Source organism: Magnolia sinica, chromosome 1 (genome assembly GCF_029962835.1).
Source record: "Magnolia sinica isolate HGM2019 chromosome 1, MsV1, whole genome shotgun sequence".
NCBI lineage: Eukaryota > Viridiplantae > Streptophyta > Magnoliopsida > Magnoliales > Magnoliaceae > Magnolia > Magnolia sinica.
In genome coordinates this window covers 122,088,080-122,106,958 of record NC_080573.1, presented here as the reverse complement: position 1 = coordinate 122,106,958, position 18,879 = coordinate 122,088,080, and the positions used below count along the sequence as shown (strand labels likewise).

Here is an 18,879-nt window from a genome sequence, read left to right as displayed (position 1 = left end):
TACGATTTACACTTCGAGCAGTAATTTCTCCTCATCCATAATGAATTTCTTTGAACCAGACACTCCTAAATTCCAATTGCATCATACCTGATGTAAGACCGGGTTTGATTTAAAAAATTACTTCTGCTTTCATTTGAGCTTTTTTTGGTCCCACCGTGATAAGAATGTATATATGATATGTCCTGCGTCACATAGATTTGGATAAAGAAAAAACACAAATACTAGCTTGATGCAAAACTTGTGTAGCTGCTAGAAAATTTTTTAATGGTATGCATTCAATCACCACTGTTTCCTATGATATGGTCCACTTGAGATTTCGACCTGCCTCATTTTTGGGCTTAAGCCAAAATGTAAAACACATTCAATAGGGCCACGGAGCTTTTGCCGCACCGACTAATAGCAGTCGCTACTATCAGGGTTAACTTCAAAAACAACTTGTGTGACGATAACCTGCCACCCAATCAAACACCCTGCCTTCCCATCTGGCAGGCAGTACCCAATCTGCATCTGGCAGGCAGTATCCAATCCACATCACCCTTTAGCTTTCAGAAAAACTTTGATACTTGGGCATAGCTTCGAGAATGATACACAGGCAGGAAATGATCCGCCACAAATTCTTCCCTTATGGTACACATTCCTCTGTAGGCCCCGCTAAGTGGGCCCATATATACAATCGCCACCGTTGATTGGACAAGCGGCATTCATCATGGGTTGTGCATGCCCCTGATTATCAACATGATAGGAACCACCGTACACTTCAGATTAAAGGCATGAAAAAAGAAGGATCTACCGTCCATTTTGGAGGCTTTTAATCAGAATTGCATGTGATCATCTGATCGTACAATTCAGAGTCACATACAATCAAAGGTGATCCCCACCTATCCAACGGTTCACCATGATAACAGGTGGGCTGATCTTAGCCGCAAAGGAATTTGCAAAAAGAAGCCGTACTAGCCTATAATTTCTCATATGAGATAAAACTCTACAGTCATGAGTGATGAAAGGCAATACCAAGTTGCTACGTCCCACCAAGCAAAATAACAACAATGCCATCTCTCTGTCTGAAAAAGGCAAGTAGTGATATCAAAGAAAGTGAGAGAAGATGAAAAAAAGTCTTGTGAGTTTGTGGGGGAGATGGAAATACAGCCGTTGAAGTTACAACTTGGAGTGATTGAAGGAGATTGGGGTAATGTCAGCCACAGAAGCTTTTGCACAAGATACAGCAGATCACTGAATCCGGATATCAAATACAATCAATCCATCATCTTCAATCAAAGAATCCATTGCATTCACCTCCACTAACCTCACACTCCATTTGAATTGGGCCCCAACCCATGCCCACCAAACAATACCTCCATATGGGCTGGCAGTGGGCCCCACCTCAGATCATCATTCGGTAGAAATCCGCCATTGATGGTGAATATTAATATAAGTTTCATATCATTCAATTCACCCGCCGATGTGATGCTTAACCAACCATCGGTACACAGCTGGAACGGGCGGCCGATGTGATGCTTAAGCAACCATCGGTACACAGCAGGAACGGGCGATGATCCCGTGCTGGCCCACCCTTGTGAGAATATGGGTTGGGCCCACTTGAAAATTAGGTAGACCATTGGTAATTTTCTCTCTACCCGTCTATTTTCCTGACAGGGTTAGGCCCACCTGATGAGTGTATGGGCTTGATTTATGTGCCAGGCACATGTTCAGTTGGACCCATCAAATGAATACACTAGATGTCTCACACATATGCCAAGTTGGCACGTGTGCCTCGTTTCACCGTTTCAATCCCTCAACATGTGTAGCACGTGTTATGCATCCCTTTAGCCTACTTAGCTGTGCAATGATATTCTACACCACTCAATGCGCATTATCTTCTTTTATACATATGTTTTAAGCAATTATCTTTAGGACCCTGAATTTAGCACTTACGGACAACCAACAGACATTATCGTAGGGCCCAGACCCACGAATATGCTGAGCCACTAAGGTTTTGATTTTGTCCATGTGGGGCCATGATTACCATTCGCCTGTTGACCCCCACAATGGATGGACCACACCCCAAAGAAATCCCCAGAGTGAAAAAATAAATAAAAATTTTTAAAAAATAATAATCAAGCCATCAGTCTTGGGCCTTTCTTCAGTTGAATGCGGTTCATTGTAGTGCTTGACCGTTAATATGAGGCCAAGATGGACACAACAAATCAATGGTTGAGATAGCTAAGATATGGACCACACTATATAAACTGAAAACCCAAGTGTGCAAGTTGATTTTCTTCTCTTCACAAGCATCATATGCAGCATAGCATAACAAGAACAAGAACAATAACTGCTGAAGATATTTTTCCACCTCCAACCTGCCAAGCCTAAAGCATATGAGGCAGAAGAAAACTGTCCTGGCGTTTGGATGCACAATTCAATTGAATTACAAAGTGTTTAATCAAAAGTGGAAATAGTAATGATATTTCCTACCGTTAGTGATGAGGAAGTCTCCATCAAATCATTGTAAATTGGAGACCGGATTCAATATGAATGCTATGCAAGAAAATTGCGATTTCAGAGCTAATAATTGCAGTTCAAATAGTGGGGCGTACAAACGTACCCTGATATTGTAAGGGAATAAGATCACGGCAACTCAGACGAAATAATTTTTTATTTTTTTTATTTTTTTTATTTTTTTTTTGTGTCTTTGGCCTGGTAATGGAATGGTAGAGACCAACCTTTCATTAAACAAAGTTATTCATCTGGTGGGCCCTATCATTGGATGGGTCATCCCTAAATATCTTGCTTATAAGGTGATCTTACCCATCCAATTAGTTGCTTGCAAATGATAATCATACCAAGATTTTTTTTAAAAAAAAAGGTCCAGCAAAATAATGATCAGATCCTTTCAAATTAGTTCAAAATCGAGGCATTGAAACCATCTTTCCAATTTCCAGCATTAATCTCCTGCTGAAGAGAGAATCTCTATTAACAACAACAGCTACACTGAGACTTTACCAACAGCTACACTGAGACTTTACTTGACTTGATGATTAGTAATTAAATTAAATAGTTACTTGACTTGATGATTAGTAATTAAATTAAATAGTTACTTGACTTGATGATTAGTAATTAAATTAAATAGTATGTGTGAAATTTCATAAATTTTATTTAAATAAATAAAAATAACTCTCAGCTGATACAAAACTGTGTTTGGGTTGCCAGTTCAGTTACCCCCCTCATATCAGGTCAAGAGTTCAAGTCTCACAAACTGCATTTTAACTTTAACTGTTCATCAGCTTCTTGACTCGGCTCTAGTCACTGAAAATCAGTTTGAGTCAACCGAATCCACAAGTTGACTCAGCTGAGTGTTGAGTCAAGTCACCATAGTTTTAAAACTATAGCCTAAACTAGGCTCCAACACCATACATCTCTAAGTTGCACATGCCATACCTCTCTTAGTACCACAATAAAGAATTAAAGATGCTACCATTCACCAACCTGTATAAAATAAGGATGCAATATTCATGGTACTGGCATGTGAATATAAGCTTGGATTTAAATTTTTTTTAAAAAATCATGTAATACAAACCAAAAAAAAGAAAAAAGGATCCATCTCAGGCCACTTATACAGCAGAACTCTCTTGCTCTATTTATGTAAAGAATATTCAATTCTCACCTATGAGCTGGTGTCAAACTTACGCCAAAACTTCCAACATGAATCTGAACAACATGACATTCCAAACTGATAGTAGGCCATAAAGACTTCATTACCTATGGTCTAGAAGTTATGGCCCTTGATAGAGTGGAATGGCGGAAAAGGATTAATGTAGCCAAACCAAGCCCATTTAGTTGGAATAAGGCTTAAATGATGATGATATTCAATTTTCTCACCTATATTCTACTTCCTGAGGAAAGATTACAATTAAAATGCTAATGAATCACCTTCTAAATCGAGATCCCTTGTTTGGTCTGCCGCTATCACTCCCATCCCATGCACTAGCCCAGAAAAACAGAGACATCCAGAAAAGAACCGCAAAGAATATCTGCACTCCGTCCTGGATCTTGTACAAGTTCGCTTCAAGACCTATTTCAGGAAAATATCATACAGGCAGGATGAATATTAAACTTAAAAACACTTCCCCTTTAAAAATGGAAAAGGGGGGGGGGGGGGGGCATGGTACCATACTGAGAAATGAATGCTGGAAGTGATGTGAGAGAAACATCTCATTTCACAAATCTTACTATAGCGCATAGAGAAATGCAATGTACTGTGGTACTTTGTGCTGCCAACAATTGTTGGATGTTCTTTATTTCATTTTAACTGACTTTCCAAAATCAGGATTCTCAGATAATCAATAGTTGGTGGAACGCATGCATGCCACATAAGATCTCCTGTTGTTTCCTGGAGAGAACGGCGACAAAATCAAGAAATTCGGAATCTCCGCAAAAGAGGAGATTTCCTTGTTTAATTTTCATGGAACGAAGAGAGATCTGATGCAAGAGGAACTGGTCCTACCAAATCTTGATTACCTGAAAATCCTAAATTTGGAAATCAAATTCCCAGTGATAAAACCTAAAGAAAGAATTATTCTTAACATCTATCAAAACCAATGACTCACGGACCATAGTATCTGTTTGCACCACACCTTCAGTTCTCAAGGAACTAAAAACCGTATGGCGCTATAGCCTTTATTTGGAGTTTCTACAAGCAACAAAATCCCATAATCCAATAGAAAAGAATACTGCACATTGCCTTTGAAAACAGTCTTCTAGAAACAATCACGGACAAAACTTGTCTGAAAACAAACCTAATCGGATCCGCAAATCATGCATGCTTTTCAAAAGAGTAGTCAACAATGTTTCAGGGAAGTCAAAACAATTATATATGGTCTCGAATAAAATCACATGACAGGGACAAATTTTCATCATGTCAGATAAAAACAGAAGCTATTGGGAATTTTCCATCTTTATAGGCCAATGTGCTGGAGTTTTTAGTTTCATATCAAGGAATTGCTTATAATGTCATATAAATGAAGGCCAAAATGACCACACGTGCAGAAGCGCCCAATGATCGAGACAGATCTACATGGCTATTTCAACAAGTTGACCTTGATAACCAAAAGCCGAAATGGTGGAGTAAAAAAGAGCAGGGTTGAGATGATCACCAAAGTCAAAGGTGGACATGGCGGTAGATATGCACAAGTATTCTAAGGAAGAGGTGGTCACTCGGATTGACATGCAACAAATGGGGTGGGACCATGGGAGGCTAGCTTATACAGACTTAGCCCATTAATGGTGGAGGTTAAAGGTGAAGCCCAGCCAAGAGCCCATCTCTCACGGGCCATTAATGGTGAAGCCCATACTATCGTGGTGCCTTTTTCATTTTCCAATAGGCTCACCACTTTCTAGGCGGCCGATGCATTTCCCAATGCATTTACATATTCCCATATGGCAACTCATAAGTATATAGCATTAATGTGATTCTACAATCTTATCAAGCAGGATCCACAGTCCACTAGTGGTTGCCAAAGTGGGCCCCACATGGGCCACTTCCGACATCCACTACTCAACCACATAGTGGTGACAAAGTATAGATACACTGTCCATATCAATTGCCACCCTTAGCCAAACATGAATCAAAGACGTGAGACCAATCGGGATTCCATTGTCTCCATACAGGAAATTGTTTAGTACATGATCATCTACTAGCACACAACGATCCAAGCTCTACAATGCCTGCCCTAGTCCACATGACCACACCCAATGGGGTAGTCTCCCAATCTAGAGATACCCAGCCAACATACGCAATTATCTAATTTATACTTTAATTTGTAAATATTATTTCATGGTAATATAATATTTACATACACATACATACATTTGTGTGTGTGTGTGTGTGTGTGTGTGTGTGTGTGTATAATTTGAAAAGAAAATAGTGTTTGTATAAAAGAATATTCAAAGCTCGATACAGCCTGTGGATAAGTCTCACAAGTGTGTATTTACAGTCCTAGGAACTTGATGTAGCTATAAAAGGAACTTCCCCATGCAAACATGTAACTCAAAATTAATCAAGCTACTTTCCTAGCGTAACCAAGTCGACCCAAAACATTGTGACCTTTGTTATTGTGGACTAAAGTAGTATTACTCAATCCTATCCTCCTGTATGCAAAGGTAACTAAAGGCACAAGAGTCACCTATGAGACTGGCTACTCACACAATGCTTTGATTAGATCAAATCAAAGCAACTGTAGGTAAAGATCCACTCACGCCATAAAGTAGACCATATAAATATATGTTGGGTGTACACTATGCATGTCTTCTTGCGTAAGAACCTACTCGTCTCGACTTCTAATGAACTGGCTAATATTGCAGGCCTTGACATTACTGTGATATTGTAATACGATTTGCAAGCATGTCATTTGACTCAGTCTCATCTTCAACTCTCATAACTGAAGGTGTCATTTGACTCAGTCTCATCTTCAACTCTCATAACTAAAGGTGGTGCCTTGCATTGCCTCATCCTTTATACAGGGTGGTTTATTCCTCAACGAATAAACACCCTGTGTACCTGTTGTGTATTAGGATTGGTAAAACACCGGTGCGAGTGGGTGATGACCTGACGACATTTATAAATTCACCTTAACATGTGATTACAGATAATGTTGATGATCTACAATCCTAATTAAGAGTTGCGCATTGACATAAAATGACTGCAAAAGTGCAAATATGATAATAATGTCAAAAAATACAATCATAGCAAAAAGGAGCACCACATACAATAGAGAACTCGTGACCAACATAATCCCATTTGTCTAACATAAAGGCTCAAAAAAAAAAAGATCTTGAGCAATGGGTTTCGTCATAAGATCGGCTAACATCTCTCTTGTGGGAATATGACCGAGTGCAATCTGTTCATCTTTTACTTGATCTCTAACATAGAGGTATTTGATCTCAATGTGTTTCGAATGTTGGTGATGTTTTGGATCATTAGCGAGGTCAATCACAGAAGTGTTGTCAAACCTCAAAGTGAAAGGCTCTTTAACACTAAGCATGATACCCAAGCCACAGAAGAATATACGAATCCAAGCTACCTCTTGAAAAGCAGCACAACACGCAACATACTCGGCTTTCATGGTCAAAAGGGAAGTGAAAGTCTGATTTTTGCTCAACCATGAGATAGCACCTCTACCCAATAGGAACACATATCATGAGGTGGGCTTCCCTTCATCAGGGTCATCTCCCCAAGCAGCATAGGAGAATGCCTGCTGCCTCAGATCAGATCAGTGCCTTGATAGCATAACATCAAATCTTTTATGCCGTTAAGATATCAGGGAATATGTTTCGTGGCTTTCCAATCTGAATGGCCTGGAGTACTTTGATAACTACTGACAAGTCTAACCAAGTAACATATATAGGGTCTAGTGCACAAAATAGCATACATGAGACTACCAATAACACTAGCATACAATACAGAGGACATGGCTGCAATATCGATATCAATTTGACGAAAGAACATTTTAATAAGCTTGGCATTTCTATCCATTGGTGTCTCGACGGGTTTGGAGTAATGCATTCCGAAACATTCTAAGATCTTCTGGATGTAGGATGCTTGAGAAAGTCCTAAGAATCTTTTAGAACGATCTCTAATGATTTCAACTCCCAAGATGAAGTTTGTTTCTCCAAGATCTTTCACCCCAAAGTTCGAGGAGAGCCAGACCTTTGTCGACTGCAATAACTTCATGTCATTACCAGCTATATGAGAATGTCATGAACATACAAGGACAATATCAGGAAAGACCACCCAGACCACTAAATATACCACTTAATCTCATATACCACTACCTTGAAGACCGTTTCAGCCCAAAATAAATTTCGGGAGTTTAGAAACCTTATGAGGATTTCCTTTATCAACATATTTTATGAGTTGTAGCATATAGATTTCATCGTCTAGGTCACCATGAAGGAATACGGTCTTTACATCAATATGATATAAAGGTCCAAGCAGGCAACAATGGTCAGGATCATGCGAATTGAGACAATTTTGCAACTACGAGAAAGTCTCATCGTAATCAATGCCTTCAAATTTGGGTAAAACCCTTGGCTACTAAGCGCGCTTTGAACTTGTCCACCATAACATCTGCCTTCCTTTTAATTTTTAGTACTCACTTGTTTCCAATGCCTTGCAACGAGGTGACAGATCAACAAGTTCCTAAACATAATTCTTTATCATGGAGGTGATTTCATCATTCATCACAATGGACCATTTATGATAAGCTTGCTTCCTGATAAGAAGCAAGCTCATCATCATCAATAGCAACGCAAACAAAATATTCTCCCTCTATTTCAAAGAATCTTTGGAGAATCCTTCCTCGCAAGCTCAAACACAATTCAGGTTCGGTAGGTGAAATGCTCCCACTTTCATTAGCAATTGGAGGAATGCTCCCACTATTTTGAGATGCATCGGGCATTTCATATAATTCAAAATCAAGCTTTTGTTTCTTTCTACTTGGGAATTTATCCTCAATAAAAGTAACATCGTGGGATTCAACCTCAACGCAGCCTCCATGGTCCTCATGTACCATGACATAAGCTTTCGAGTGTATAAGGTATCGGATGAAAATACATTCAATTGTTTTGCTAACTACTACTTATTTGACATAGGAACCATCACATGACCCAAAGATCCCCTACCAATTTATAACTCATAAGGAGATTTGGAGATTGGCTTGGACGGGGCTCAATTCAGCACATAGACAGTTGTAAGAAGCGTGTCTCCCAAAAGGTGATAGAGAGATTGGCACACGTCATCATCAATCTAACCATGTCAAAAAGAGTCTTATTCCTTCTCTCTACTCCTCCATTTTGCTGACGAGCACAAGGCATTGTGTACTTCTGGACGATGCCAAAACTTTCACAAAAGGCGTTTGACTATTTCAAATAATATACTCTCCATCACTATCAAATCTAAGCACTTTCATCTTTTGGCATAGTTGGTTTTCAACTTCAACTTTATACTTTTAAAAACAGTCAAGTGCTTCCGATTTATGAGACACGAGATAGACATATCCATAAAGAGAGTAATCATCTATGAATGTGATGAAATATTGGCAACTGTTTTGGGCCATACATTCATGGGGCCACAGATGTCCGTATGAATAATATGCAGAGGTCTTTGCACCCTAGCATCCTTGGGGAAGAGTTGTCCGGAAGTCTTGCCAGACAATACTCACATAAAGGTAAACCTACTTTGGTTAAAGAACCCAAGAAACCCTCCTAGGCTAATTGAGTCATATGACATTTACCAATATGACCTAACCCAGCATGCCATGTAATGGATTTGAAAATAAATGCATCAGTTAAACCAGCATAATGGAATGACGTAGATAAAAGAACAGAGGTACTATTCCAAAATAAACAAGTCTCCACAAAAATTGCACCATGCAACCAAAACACTGTTTTTTTCTTAATAGACACTCTATTCCCACAAAATCTATCATCAAAACCTTACCTAGCAAGGCAAGATACCAAAACGAGGTTCTTTCTCGAGCCCGAAGCAAATAGAGCATCCTTGGTAATCAACTACTATCCCATGCAGGTTTGAAGTCGACGTGTACAAACTCCATGCACATCTACTGATATGTTATTTTCCATGTACAGCCCATAACTTCAAATGGCAATCAGCTTTAAAAAAAAACTCGAAGCCTCTCCTGCCCCTCATCACATGCTTTGTTGCACCTGAATCCAATATCCATTCAAGGGATAACATGTCAACGATTAGAATTTCAAAGCAAATGAAAGCACTCTACAATGATAAGGTCATGAGAGTTATTGTCTTCCTGTCAAGGGTACCGGAGAGCATAGTGTCCTAGTTCTCCACAAACAAAGCACAAAAGATTCTCCTTCATGTGCTTTCATGTTAAATTTTCCCCCTAAAAGTTGCACAGGAATGTTTTGTTTGGGTTGAGGTGCATTTTCCCCAACATTCTTGCGACCTCTAGCCCACCTCCTTGGAGCATTTTTCCTTCGCACTTCCACTACAAGGGCCACTCCACCACTAGGCTGTAAGGATATCAATGGATCGAGCTGGCCCGACAAGCTTTTGGGCCTCGAATTGTTCTTGGACTGGAGTATAAGGCCCAAGGGCTAAGTTCGGGTTTAAATTTTGAGCCCGTTTATCAAGCAGACCGGGCTTCGACTTAGTTGTCCAAAAGCCCGTTAACCTGGCCCGACCCGGCCCATTAATCCCTCTTCCTTCCCTTTCAACCCATCTGAATCTCTTCCCTAGATTGAAATACCTCAGAAAACCCACCAAAGGCAGAGGATGCCATTAAAATCAGTCATGGCGCCTACATCACATCCTCTTTCCCATGAGAGCTTCTGCCTGCTGCCAATATCCAGGTGAACCATGAAAAATGAGAATCCATACATCATCTCTAAAACTCATGGAATGGTCAGAGCTCTTGTCAAAATCCAACAAGAAAGTAGATTTGTTGCATCTTCTTCCATAGTGGACAACGAAAAAAACACATACTCAAACCCTTTTTTGTATAACAACGTGTCCCCACCGCCTGCAGATGCACACATGAATCAGCCGCAAACCACATGCATCGGGTAAATCACAAGAATGGGAATTGAACTTGGGTCTGTGAGGTGCAAACCCGCAACACTAGCCATTCGCCCAAACTCAAACCCATAAAAAACCCATCATTCGGATGGAGATGTTATGGCCTCTTAATCTCCAAATGGTAGCAATAGTCTATCCCAACCAGAATTAGATGTGTCTGCGCATGTATCAACCTATAATGTTGTTGTGAATCATGTTGGAGGTCTCCAACCAACGTTAATGGCGGAATAGGCTCACAGATCCCTCTTTTGGCATCGATAAATAAAATGATGAAGCCCGATCGTTCTCCCGTTCCAAGATGACCTTCACCACCATCAACGACATCCAACAGATCAGCCTCTTCCTCAGTTGTTAGGTTCTCTCTCTCTCTCTCTCTCTCTCTCTCTCTCTCTCTCTCTCTCTCTCTCTCTAGGTTTCCGTAACGGTGGCCATAATGGTCACCACTATTACTGATATGGGTATTAGTCGTAATGGCCGATATGGGGGCATAATGACCGTTACAATGTTAGGGAAATGGCGGAATCACACAGAGATGAATCTAGGATAGCAATCCAAAAGCACGAAGCAAAAAAGGAAGGAGAACACAACGATTTAACGTGGAAAACCCTTTCGGGAAAAAACCACAACACAAAGCGATAGAAATTCACTATGAAAGTAGAAATTACAAAGAGAAAAGGCTTACCTAATTCGAACAACCTCAAATCTCACCCTTGTTACACCCCTTTAAAACCCTAAAACTATTTAGAAACCCTTGGAATGCATTCCAATCCTGTTTACACCCATATATATAGCCTTAGAAAGAATCCTAAATGAAATCGGAAACAAATCCCGCAATTTCGTAGTTTTGCAAAAAAATCTGCGCAAAATCTAATTAGATTTAAGACATCAAGTACAACAATCTCCACCATGTCTTCGATCTTCAAACGTGTAACTCTGTCCTTTTCTCTTATCTCTGCTTCGCATCATAGCTTAATCAATGCTTTTCGTGCACACTTCGTCTTCCTTTTACGCCATCGCCAAGCCCAGAGAAGCTGAACAGAACTTGAACTTCTCTATAGGAACAACCTTGGTGAGCATATCTGCCAGATTCACGCTGGTATGAATCTTCTCCAGAGTTACGCCTCACCTGTCGGATAAAGTGGTAACGAACATCAATGTGTTTAGTATGAGAGTGATAAACAGAATTTTTAGCCAAATTGATAATGCTTTCACTATCACAATTAACCGACACGACCTCCTGCTGAAGTCTCAACTGATTTATCATGCCTCTTAACCAAATACCTTCCTTAAACGCTTTCGTCACTGTTGTATATTCTGCTTCGGTTGTGGAAAGTGCCACCACAGACTGAAGCTTCGACATCCAACTAATTGCTCCACCCGCTAGTACAAACGAGTATCCTAAAGTTGACTTTCTGGAATCCACACTGCCTACGTAGTCTGAATCCACATACCCTACTATCTTTGCCCGTCTTCTCAAAAGTTACGACGTGGTCTTTTGTACTTCAAATGTATCGAAATAGCCATTTCACCGCTTCCCAACGTTGCTTACCGGGGTTTGACATATATCTGCTCACAACACCGACTGCCCGGGAAATATTTGGTCTCGTACAGACCATGGCATATATTAAATTGTCAACCGCATTCGATTAAGGCACATGAGATATAACCTGCTTTTCCTCATTTGATTTAGGACATTGTCTTAAGAAAAGCTTGAAGTGAGCCACGTGGGGAACGCTCACTGGTTTTGCTTGGTCCATCCTATACTTGATTAGCACATTTTCAAGGTATTCTGCCTGTGATAATCAAAATCTGCTCATCTTCCTGTCTCTATGAATATCTATGCCGAGAATCCTCTTTGCAGCCTCCAAATCTTTTATATCGAATGTCCCTGATAATTGAGTCTTCAGTACGTTGATTTCAGACATATCATGACTGACGATCAATCAACATATCATCAACATACAATACTAGGATGATGAATTTGCCACACTCAGTGTCTTGAAATAGACACAGTGATCGTATTCACTTCGAGTAAATTTCAGACTCAACATGAAAGAATCAAATTTCTTATACCACTGCATAGGCGACTGTTTCAGGCCGTACAACAACCTCATTAACCTACAAATTTTTTCCTCTGCCCCTTTAATTTCGTAATCCTCTGGTAGTTTCATTTAGATCTGCTCTTCCAACTTCCCATGCAGGAAAGCAATTTTGACATCCATCTGTTCCAGATCGAGATCGTATTGGGCAACCAGGGCCAACACGAATCTAATAGATACTTGCTTGACCACTGGCGCGAATGTCTCTGTGAAGTCGACTCCTTCTCTCTGAGCATACTCCTTCGCTATCGGCATTGCTTTCTATGTATCCTGTTTCCTTTTGAATAACTACTTACATCCGATCGCTTTTCGGCCCACTGGAAGCTCCACCAGCTCCCATGTGTTGTTTTTGTGCAACGAGTCCATCTCATCGTCCATAGCTACCTTCCACTTTTCTGCATCAGGCTCATTAAGAGCCTCCTGAATAGTAGACGGGTCCTTTTTATCTGTAATGAGGGCATATGTAATATTAGAGTCGTCCTTGTATCTTGCCGGTAACCTGCGATCATGCGGTGGGTTTCTTCTCACAGGTGGTTGCTCCGCCTTCTCCTGTACCTTTGTCTGCGCAGCTGTCTCTGCATAAGTATCATCTGTGTCAATCTAGACGTCGACGATCAACCTTTCTGGTTTCTCTTCATCCTATTGATCATTCTTGTGAAATAGGGAGCTTTCATCAAATCTGACGCCATGGCTAGTGAGAACCTTGCATGTGATCTTATCGAATAACCTGTAACCTTTTACACCAACACTATATCCAACAAATATATACTTTTGGCTTTATAGTCTAGTTTATCTCTCTCAACTGACGATACATGAGGGTAAGCCTCACAACCAAATATGCGCAAATCTGAGTAGTCCATCTTATTACTACTTCATATTTCCTCTCGGATTTTATATTCAATTGTCATAAAAGGAGACCAGTTCACCAAATAGTAAGCCGTGTTAATGGCCTTTGTCCATAAGTCCTTGCCCAACGCAATATTACTTAACATGCATCGGGCTCTCTCCAAGAGAGTTCGATTCATCTGTTCATTCACACCGTTTTGTTCGAGTGTGTGGCGCACTGTGTTGTGCCTAATGATCCCTTCATCCTTACAATATTCATTAAACTCAGTGGAAGTAAATTCTCCACCATTGTCAATCCTTAAAACATTTATTTTCCACCCTAACTATTTTTCCACCATTGCCTTCCATTGTTTGAATATGGTGAAAACTTCGGATTTACATTTCATGAAGTAAACCCAAACTTTCCAGAAGTAGTCGTCAATGAATGAAACAAACCATGACGACCCCCCAACGGAAACCTCTGGCAATGGCCCCCTTACGTTAGAGTGCACATAATCAAGCACTCCCTTACATACATGTTTTCCAGATTTAAAAGATAATCTAGATTGTTTACCATATATACAATACTTGCATATATCTAAATCATAAGTCTTAAAAGCTGGAATCAAACAACGATCAGATAGTACCTTCATGCCCCACTCACTCATGTGGCCCAGACGAGCATGCCACATACGTGAAGATGTAGAATCTCCAACAGCTGCTGTCGCTCTACCTGCTGAAGTACTCCCGATCAACCTGTAAAGGTTTCCGTGCCTTCGCGCTCTCATAACCACGAGTAGCCATTTTGAAACTTTAAGGACACCATTAAGACCAGTGAACTTGCACCCTATAGTCTCGAATGCATCGAGAGAAATCAGACTCTTCTTCATATCAAGAACGTGCCTGACATCAGTCAACATACACTACATCCCATCAAACATCTTGATGCTCACCGTACTAATAGACAAGCATTGTCATTACCCATAAAGACCTGTACACCATTGCATTCTCTGTAACTGGCGAACCAACTCTAATGAAGAGTCATATGATATGACACTTTTGTGTCAAGGATCCACTCATCTTTATGATTGTCCTGCAAGTGTCTGATCATGGACACAGACGGAACATCACCTCCACTTGTCTCCTCATCAGATGTCACAACATTGGCCTCCCTGGAAGAAGCCTTTGAGTTTTTCTTTCTTTGTTTTAGGATTTGTACAATCCTTCTTCATGTGTCCAGTCATCCCACAGTTCCGGCACTTCAATTTTCCTTTGCCCTCACCCTTGGATTTGAATATAGGTCTTAAAGATCCTGTACCTCGATCAATATTCATGCCTCTCGTAAACTGTGCATCAAAAGATGTCCCTACACCACCGTTTATCTTTCTAATGGCCTTCCCTTGAAGGGCCAAGATAACGGTGTCCACACTCAGGGATTTATTTACGGTGCACAATGAGTCCTTAAATGACTCATACGATGCCGGAAGAGAATTCAACAACATGCATACCTGATCTTCATCTTTTACCACTTCTTCCATATTCAGCGACTTACAAATCAATTTATTAAAGTAACTGATGTAGGCCTCCACATCTCCACTTTCTGCCATCTTGAAGGTGAACAACTGTAGCTTCAAGTGTAGGCAATTCTCGGTGGATTTTTTCGTATAAATATCCTTTAACTTCGCTCATAAACTAGTTGTAGTTTTCTCCCTCAAAGCATCATAAAGAACATTATCCATGAGACACAAACGAATCGACAATAAGGCCTTCTTATCGAGAGTATTCCAATCATCATAACTCATAGTCGGCTTTCACTCCCCAAGAGCACCATCCTCACCTAGCTTGGTTAAGGAACTGATCATCTTGATCTTCCATTACTCAAAGTTATTTTTACCTGAGTACTTCTCAATGTCATACCTAGTGTTTCCTATTAATGCTAATCCTTCAGATTCAGGCCTGCGCCCCAACGATAGCTTTGATAACACTTGTTGGGGAAATGGCGTAATCACACAGAGATGAATCTAGAATAGCAATCCAAAAGCACTGAGTAAAAAAGGAAGGAGAACACAACAATTTAACGTGGAAAACCCTTTCGGGAAAAAATCACAGCACAAAGCGACAGAAATTCACTACGAAAGCAGAAATTACAACGAGAGAATTCTTACCCAATTCGAACAACCTCGAATCTCACCCTTGCTACACCCTTTTGAAACCCTAGAACTATTTAGAAACCCTTGGAATGAATCCCAATTCTGTTTACACCCATATATATAGCCTTGGAAAGAATCCTAAATGAAATCGAAAACGAATCCCACAATTTCACAGTTTTGCAAAAAAATCTAGGCAGAATCTTATTCGATTTAAGACATTAAATATAACATACGACCCCCGTAACAGTTTTTAAAAAAAAATTCAAGAAAAATATCTAGAAAATCTAGAATAATGTAAATATTCCAAATTTGTATCCATATTTTGTTTTAAACATGTTTATGGTAGTGTAACGGTCCACTCTTTAAGGAAAGTGTTGTATTGGGTTGTCTGGTGAATTTATAAACATGGTTATGTGTCTCTAATATTTACACATCACAATCAAGCATTAGAATTAGAAATTGGAAAAAACAATGCATATATATCACTTTTTTCAATTGTTTGAAAAAATAGCCATCAAAGCTTCTATTCACCCAAATTGCTTCAATCTACTATTTTAATCCTAAAAACTACCGTACAAGTTGCCAAAATATGTCGTGGAATGATGTAGGAAAGTTTTTGGAATGAGAAAAGTAGAAAATGAGGAAAAAATAGATTTACATAGAAAAAAGAAGTGGCCAACATAATGGCCATTATGGCCCTTGTAACGATCAACACAGTCCCCGAAAAAAAACCAACTACTCCGTTTCAACCCCATATCGTGTAACGGACACAGTCGTTACCTATACGTATCGGCCTGCATCAATTCATCCCTCTAATCAAAGCGTTGAAATGATCACCAAAGTCAAGGGCGGATATGGTAGTAGAGATGCACAAGTATTCTATGGGAGAGATGGCCACTTGGATTGCCCACATAACAAATGGGATGGGAGAACTAGCTTATATAGAACTAGCCCATTAATGGTGGAGCCCATTCTCCCATGGACCATTAAAGATGAAGCCCATTTCCAATGGCAATTAATGGTGGAGCCCATTCTCCCATTGGACCATTAATGGCAAATGGCATTCTCCCATAGTGCCTATTCATTTTCCAATGGGCCCACCACTTTGTAAGCAGCCCATGCATTCCCAATCTATTCACATATTCCCATGTAACAACTCATAGGTGTATCTCATTAATGTGATTCTAGAATTTTGTCAAGTGAGGTCTGCAATCCACTAGTTGTTGTCAAAGGTAGGACCTACATGGCCCGCATGCAATAACAAATACCAAGAAAAAATAGGTACAATATTATAATACCAAAAATTTTGTTTGGTTGCACTACTGATGATATTCTGCACCAAATTAGACTGATTAATTATCAAATTTCATGATATTGGTGCAGTCAAACACACCCATATATATGATATTAGGACTCATTTGGCAATGAGGAATTGGAAGGATTTGAGGGGATTTGCCCTTTTTTTGGGTGTTTGGTAGCTAGGAATTGGAGGAATTTGGATTTGAGAAGTATCGAAATCCTCCAAAGAGCTCTTATTCAGTTGCTCCCACCTCAAAACTCTGATTTCAAATCCACTCAATTCTGTATGTATTAAAATCCACTCGATTCCACGTGACTTCAAATCCATGCCGCCACGCATTGTTTCAGCTTCTTCAGTCGTATCCAATGAAATAAACATTTCAACCCATGTCTAATAAGTTGTAAAAATATCCATGAAGGGTCATTAATTTACACAACCTGGCACTAGAATTCAACCCATAGATTTGAAGAAAAGCTATCCATGTCCGTGTTAATAGAGAAAGACACATGATATTAAAACCCCCAAAAGAAACACAAATTTACAACGATTGCCACTCCTTGGAAACACAGCAACAAAAGGACGGTGATATTTTCATTATTAAAGATGTAAAGATTCTCGAACCTGTCGTCGGGTCTTTTCCGAGCGGGTCTTCCGGCTCCGGCGACGGAGGGCCGGCGTTTGTCACGTGACGGCGAACGGAACGGGTGAGAGTTTGCGGAGGAAACCCTAGGAAGGAAGTGCGGAGATGGAGATGGATGGGGAGAGAAAATCTAGAGTGTGCGGATGGACGGACGAGATTGAATTTGAAACGAGGCGATCGAATTGAAAGGCAGGTAGGAGCAAGAATTGCCGGCAGAGCGGACATTTCGAAGCAACGCTGGGAGAACAGTCCCTTTGGCTTTCCCTATTTATAGTCCGTTGCATCACGTGCGCGACGCGGATTGCGTACTGAGTAAACTCCTTGCGGCCAACCGTGATGTATGTGTCTTATCCAGGCCGCCTTGAATGCGCTTCAATTTTAGGCTGATGCCCTAGGGGGGAGGAGAAATTAATTAAAATAAATAATAAGATCGATGGCATCCATGCCACATCCAAAAATTAAATTGGCCAGTGAATTCTAATAATTAATTTGTGGATGTTTTTAAAAATAAAAAAATTTGTAGACACTTGTATGTTAAAATAAGGCAGTTAAATCTTTTCATTTTTAATTGTCTAATAAATATAGAGGATTTATTCTCCGTGTAACTTAAACTATAATTTAAATTACTTACATGCTATATAGGATGATGGTGTATCACTGTATATTGAACTTTAATACTCCCATCATCAATGTATGGGAGAATACATTACACACATATTTGTTGCTTTGTAGGACCTTTGCTTTAATACTATGTCAAACAATTTTATTTAAAAGTTCAAGCCATAAAAGAGAGTGTATCAATGTATATCACGGGACCTTAACATGTATCAAGAGGTGTACTCAAGGGCAGCTTGAAATAAGTTCCTCCATAGTAATTTATACACTTAAAAAGGGTAATAATCTTTGTGGGCGTATAGTTCATTTAGATTCTAAGACGTCATGTCAATTTCTTTTTTATTTTTTATTGGGCCCTTATTCAACCTGGTCCTGGCTCAGTCTAGCTTGGCCTTTAAAGGGACAAGGCTTTGAAGCCTCTTTAACCCGTTAGAGCTAGGGGCTAGGAGCCCAAGTATAACCCGAGTCATTGCGACCCCTATATTTCATCATGGACTGTTGAGTCCGTGAATAGGTGTTATAAGAATCTCTTGTAGCCCCAATAGAGCTGTTGATGGGCTGGGCCTAAGGTGGGCTTTGGAGTGGATTCTGAGCTCTTCTGGGCCTATTCAAAATTTTGATTATGTCTGGCCCGAGCCTGG

At 40.0% G+C, this 18,879-nt stretch overlaps 1 protein-coding gene across 1 annotated transcript; it reads right to left on the bottom strand.

The window, feature by feature from the left end:
* Positions 1 to 3,516: 3,516 nt before the first annotated feature.
* LOC131256503 (uncharacterized) lies at positions 3,517 to 17,895 on the bottom strand. Its single transcript, XM_058257375.1, has 2 exons — positions 17,605 to 17,895; positions 3,517 to 4,069 (listed from the first exon to the last, which is right to left on the bottom strand). Exons 1-2 carry the CDS (start codon positions 17,846 to 17,848, stop codon positions 3,924 to 3,926), a joined length of 390 nt encoding a protein of 129 aa, XP_058113358.1. The 5' UTR covers positions 17,849 to 17,895; the 3' UTR covers positions 3,517 to 3,923.
* Positions 17,896 to 18,879: the final 984 nt, after the last annotated feature.

Coding starts and splice junctions, on each gene's coding strand:
- LOC131256503 (XM_058257375.1), bottom strand. CDS start 17,848: ATGTCCGCTCTGCCGGCAATTCTTGCTCCTACCTGCCTTTCAATTCGA. Junction 4,070..17,604: donor CGGAAAAGACCCGACGACAG/GTTCGAGAATCT, acceptor TTCCTGAAATAG/GTCTTGAAGCGAACTTGTAC.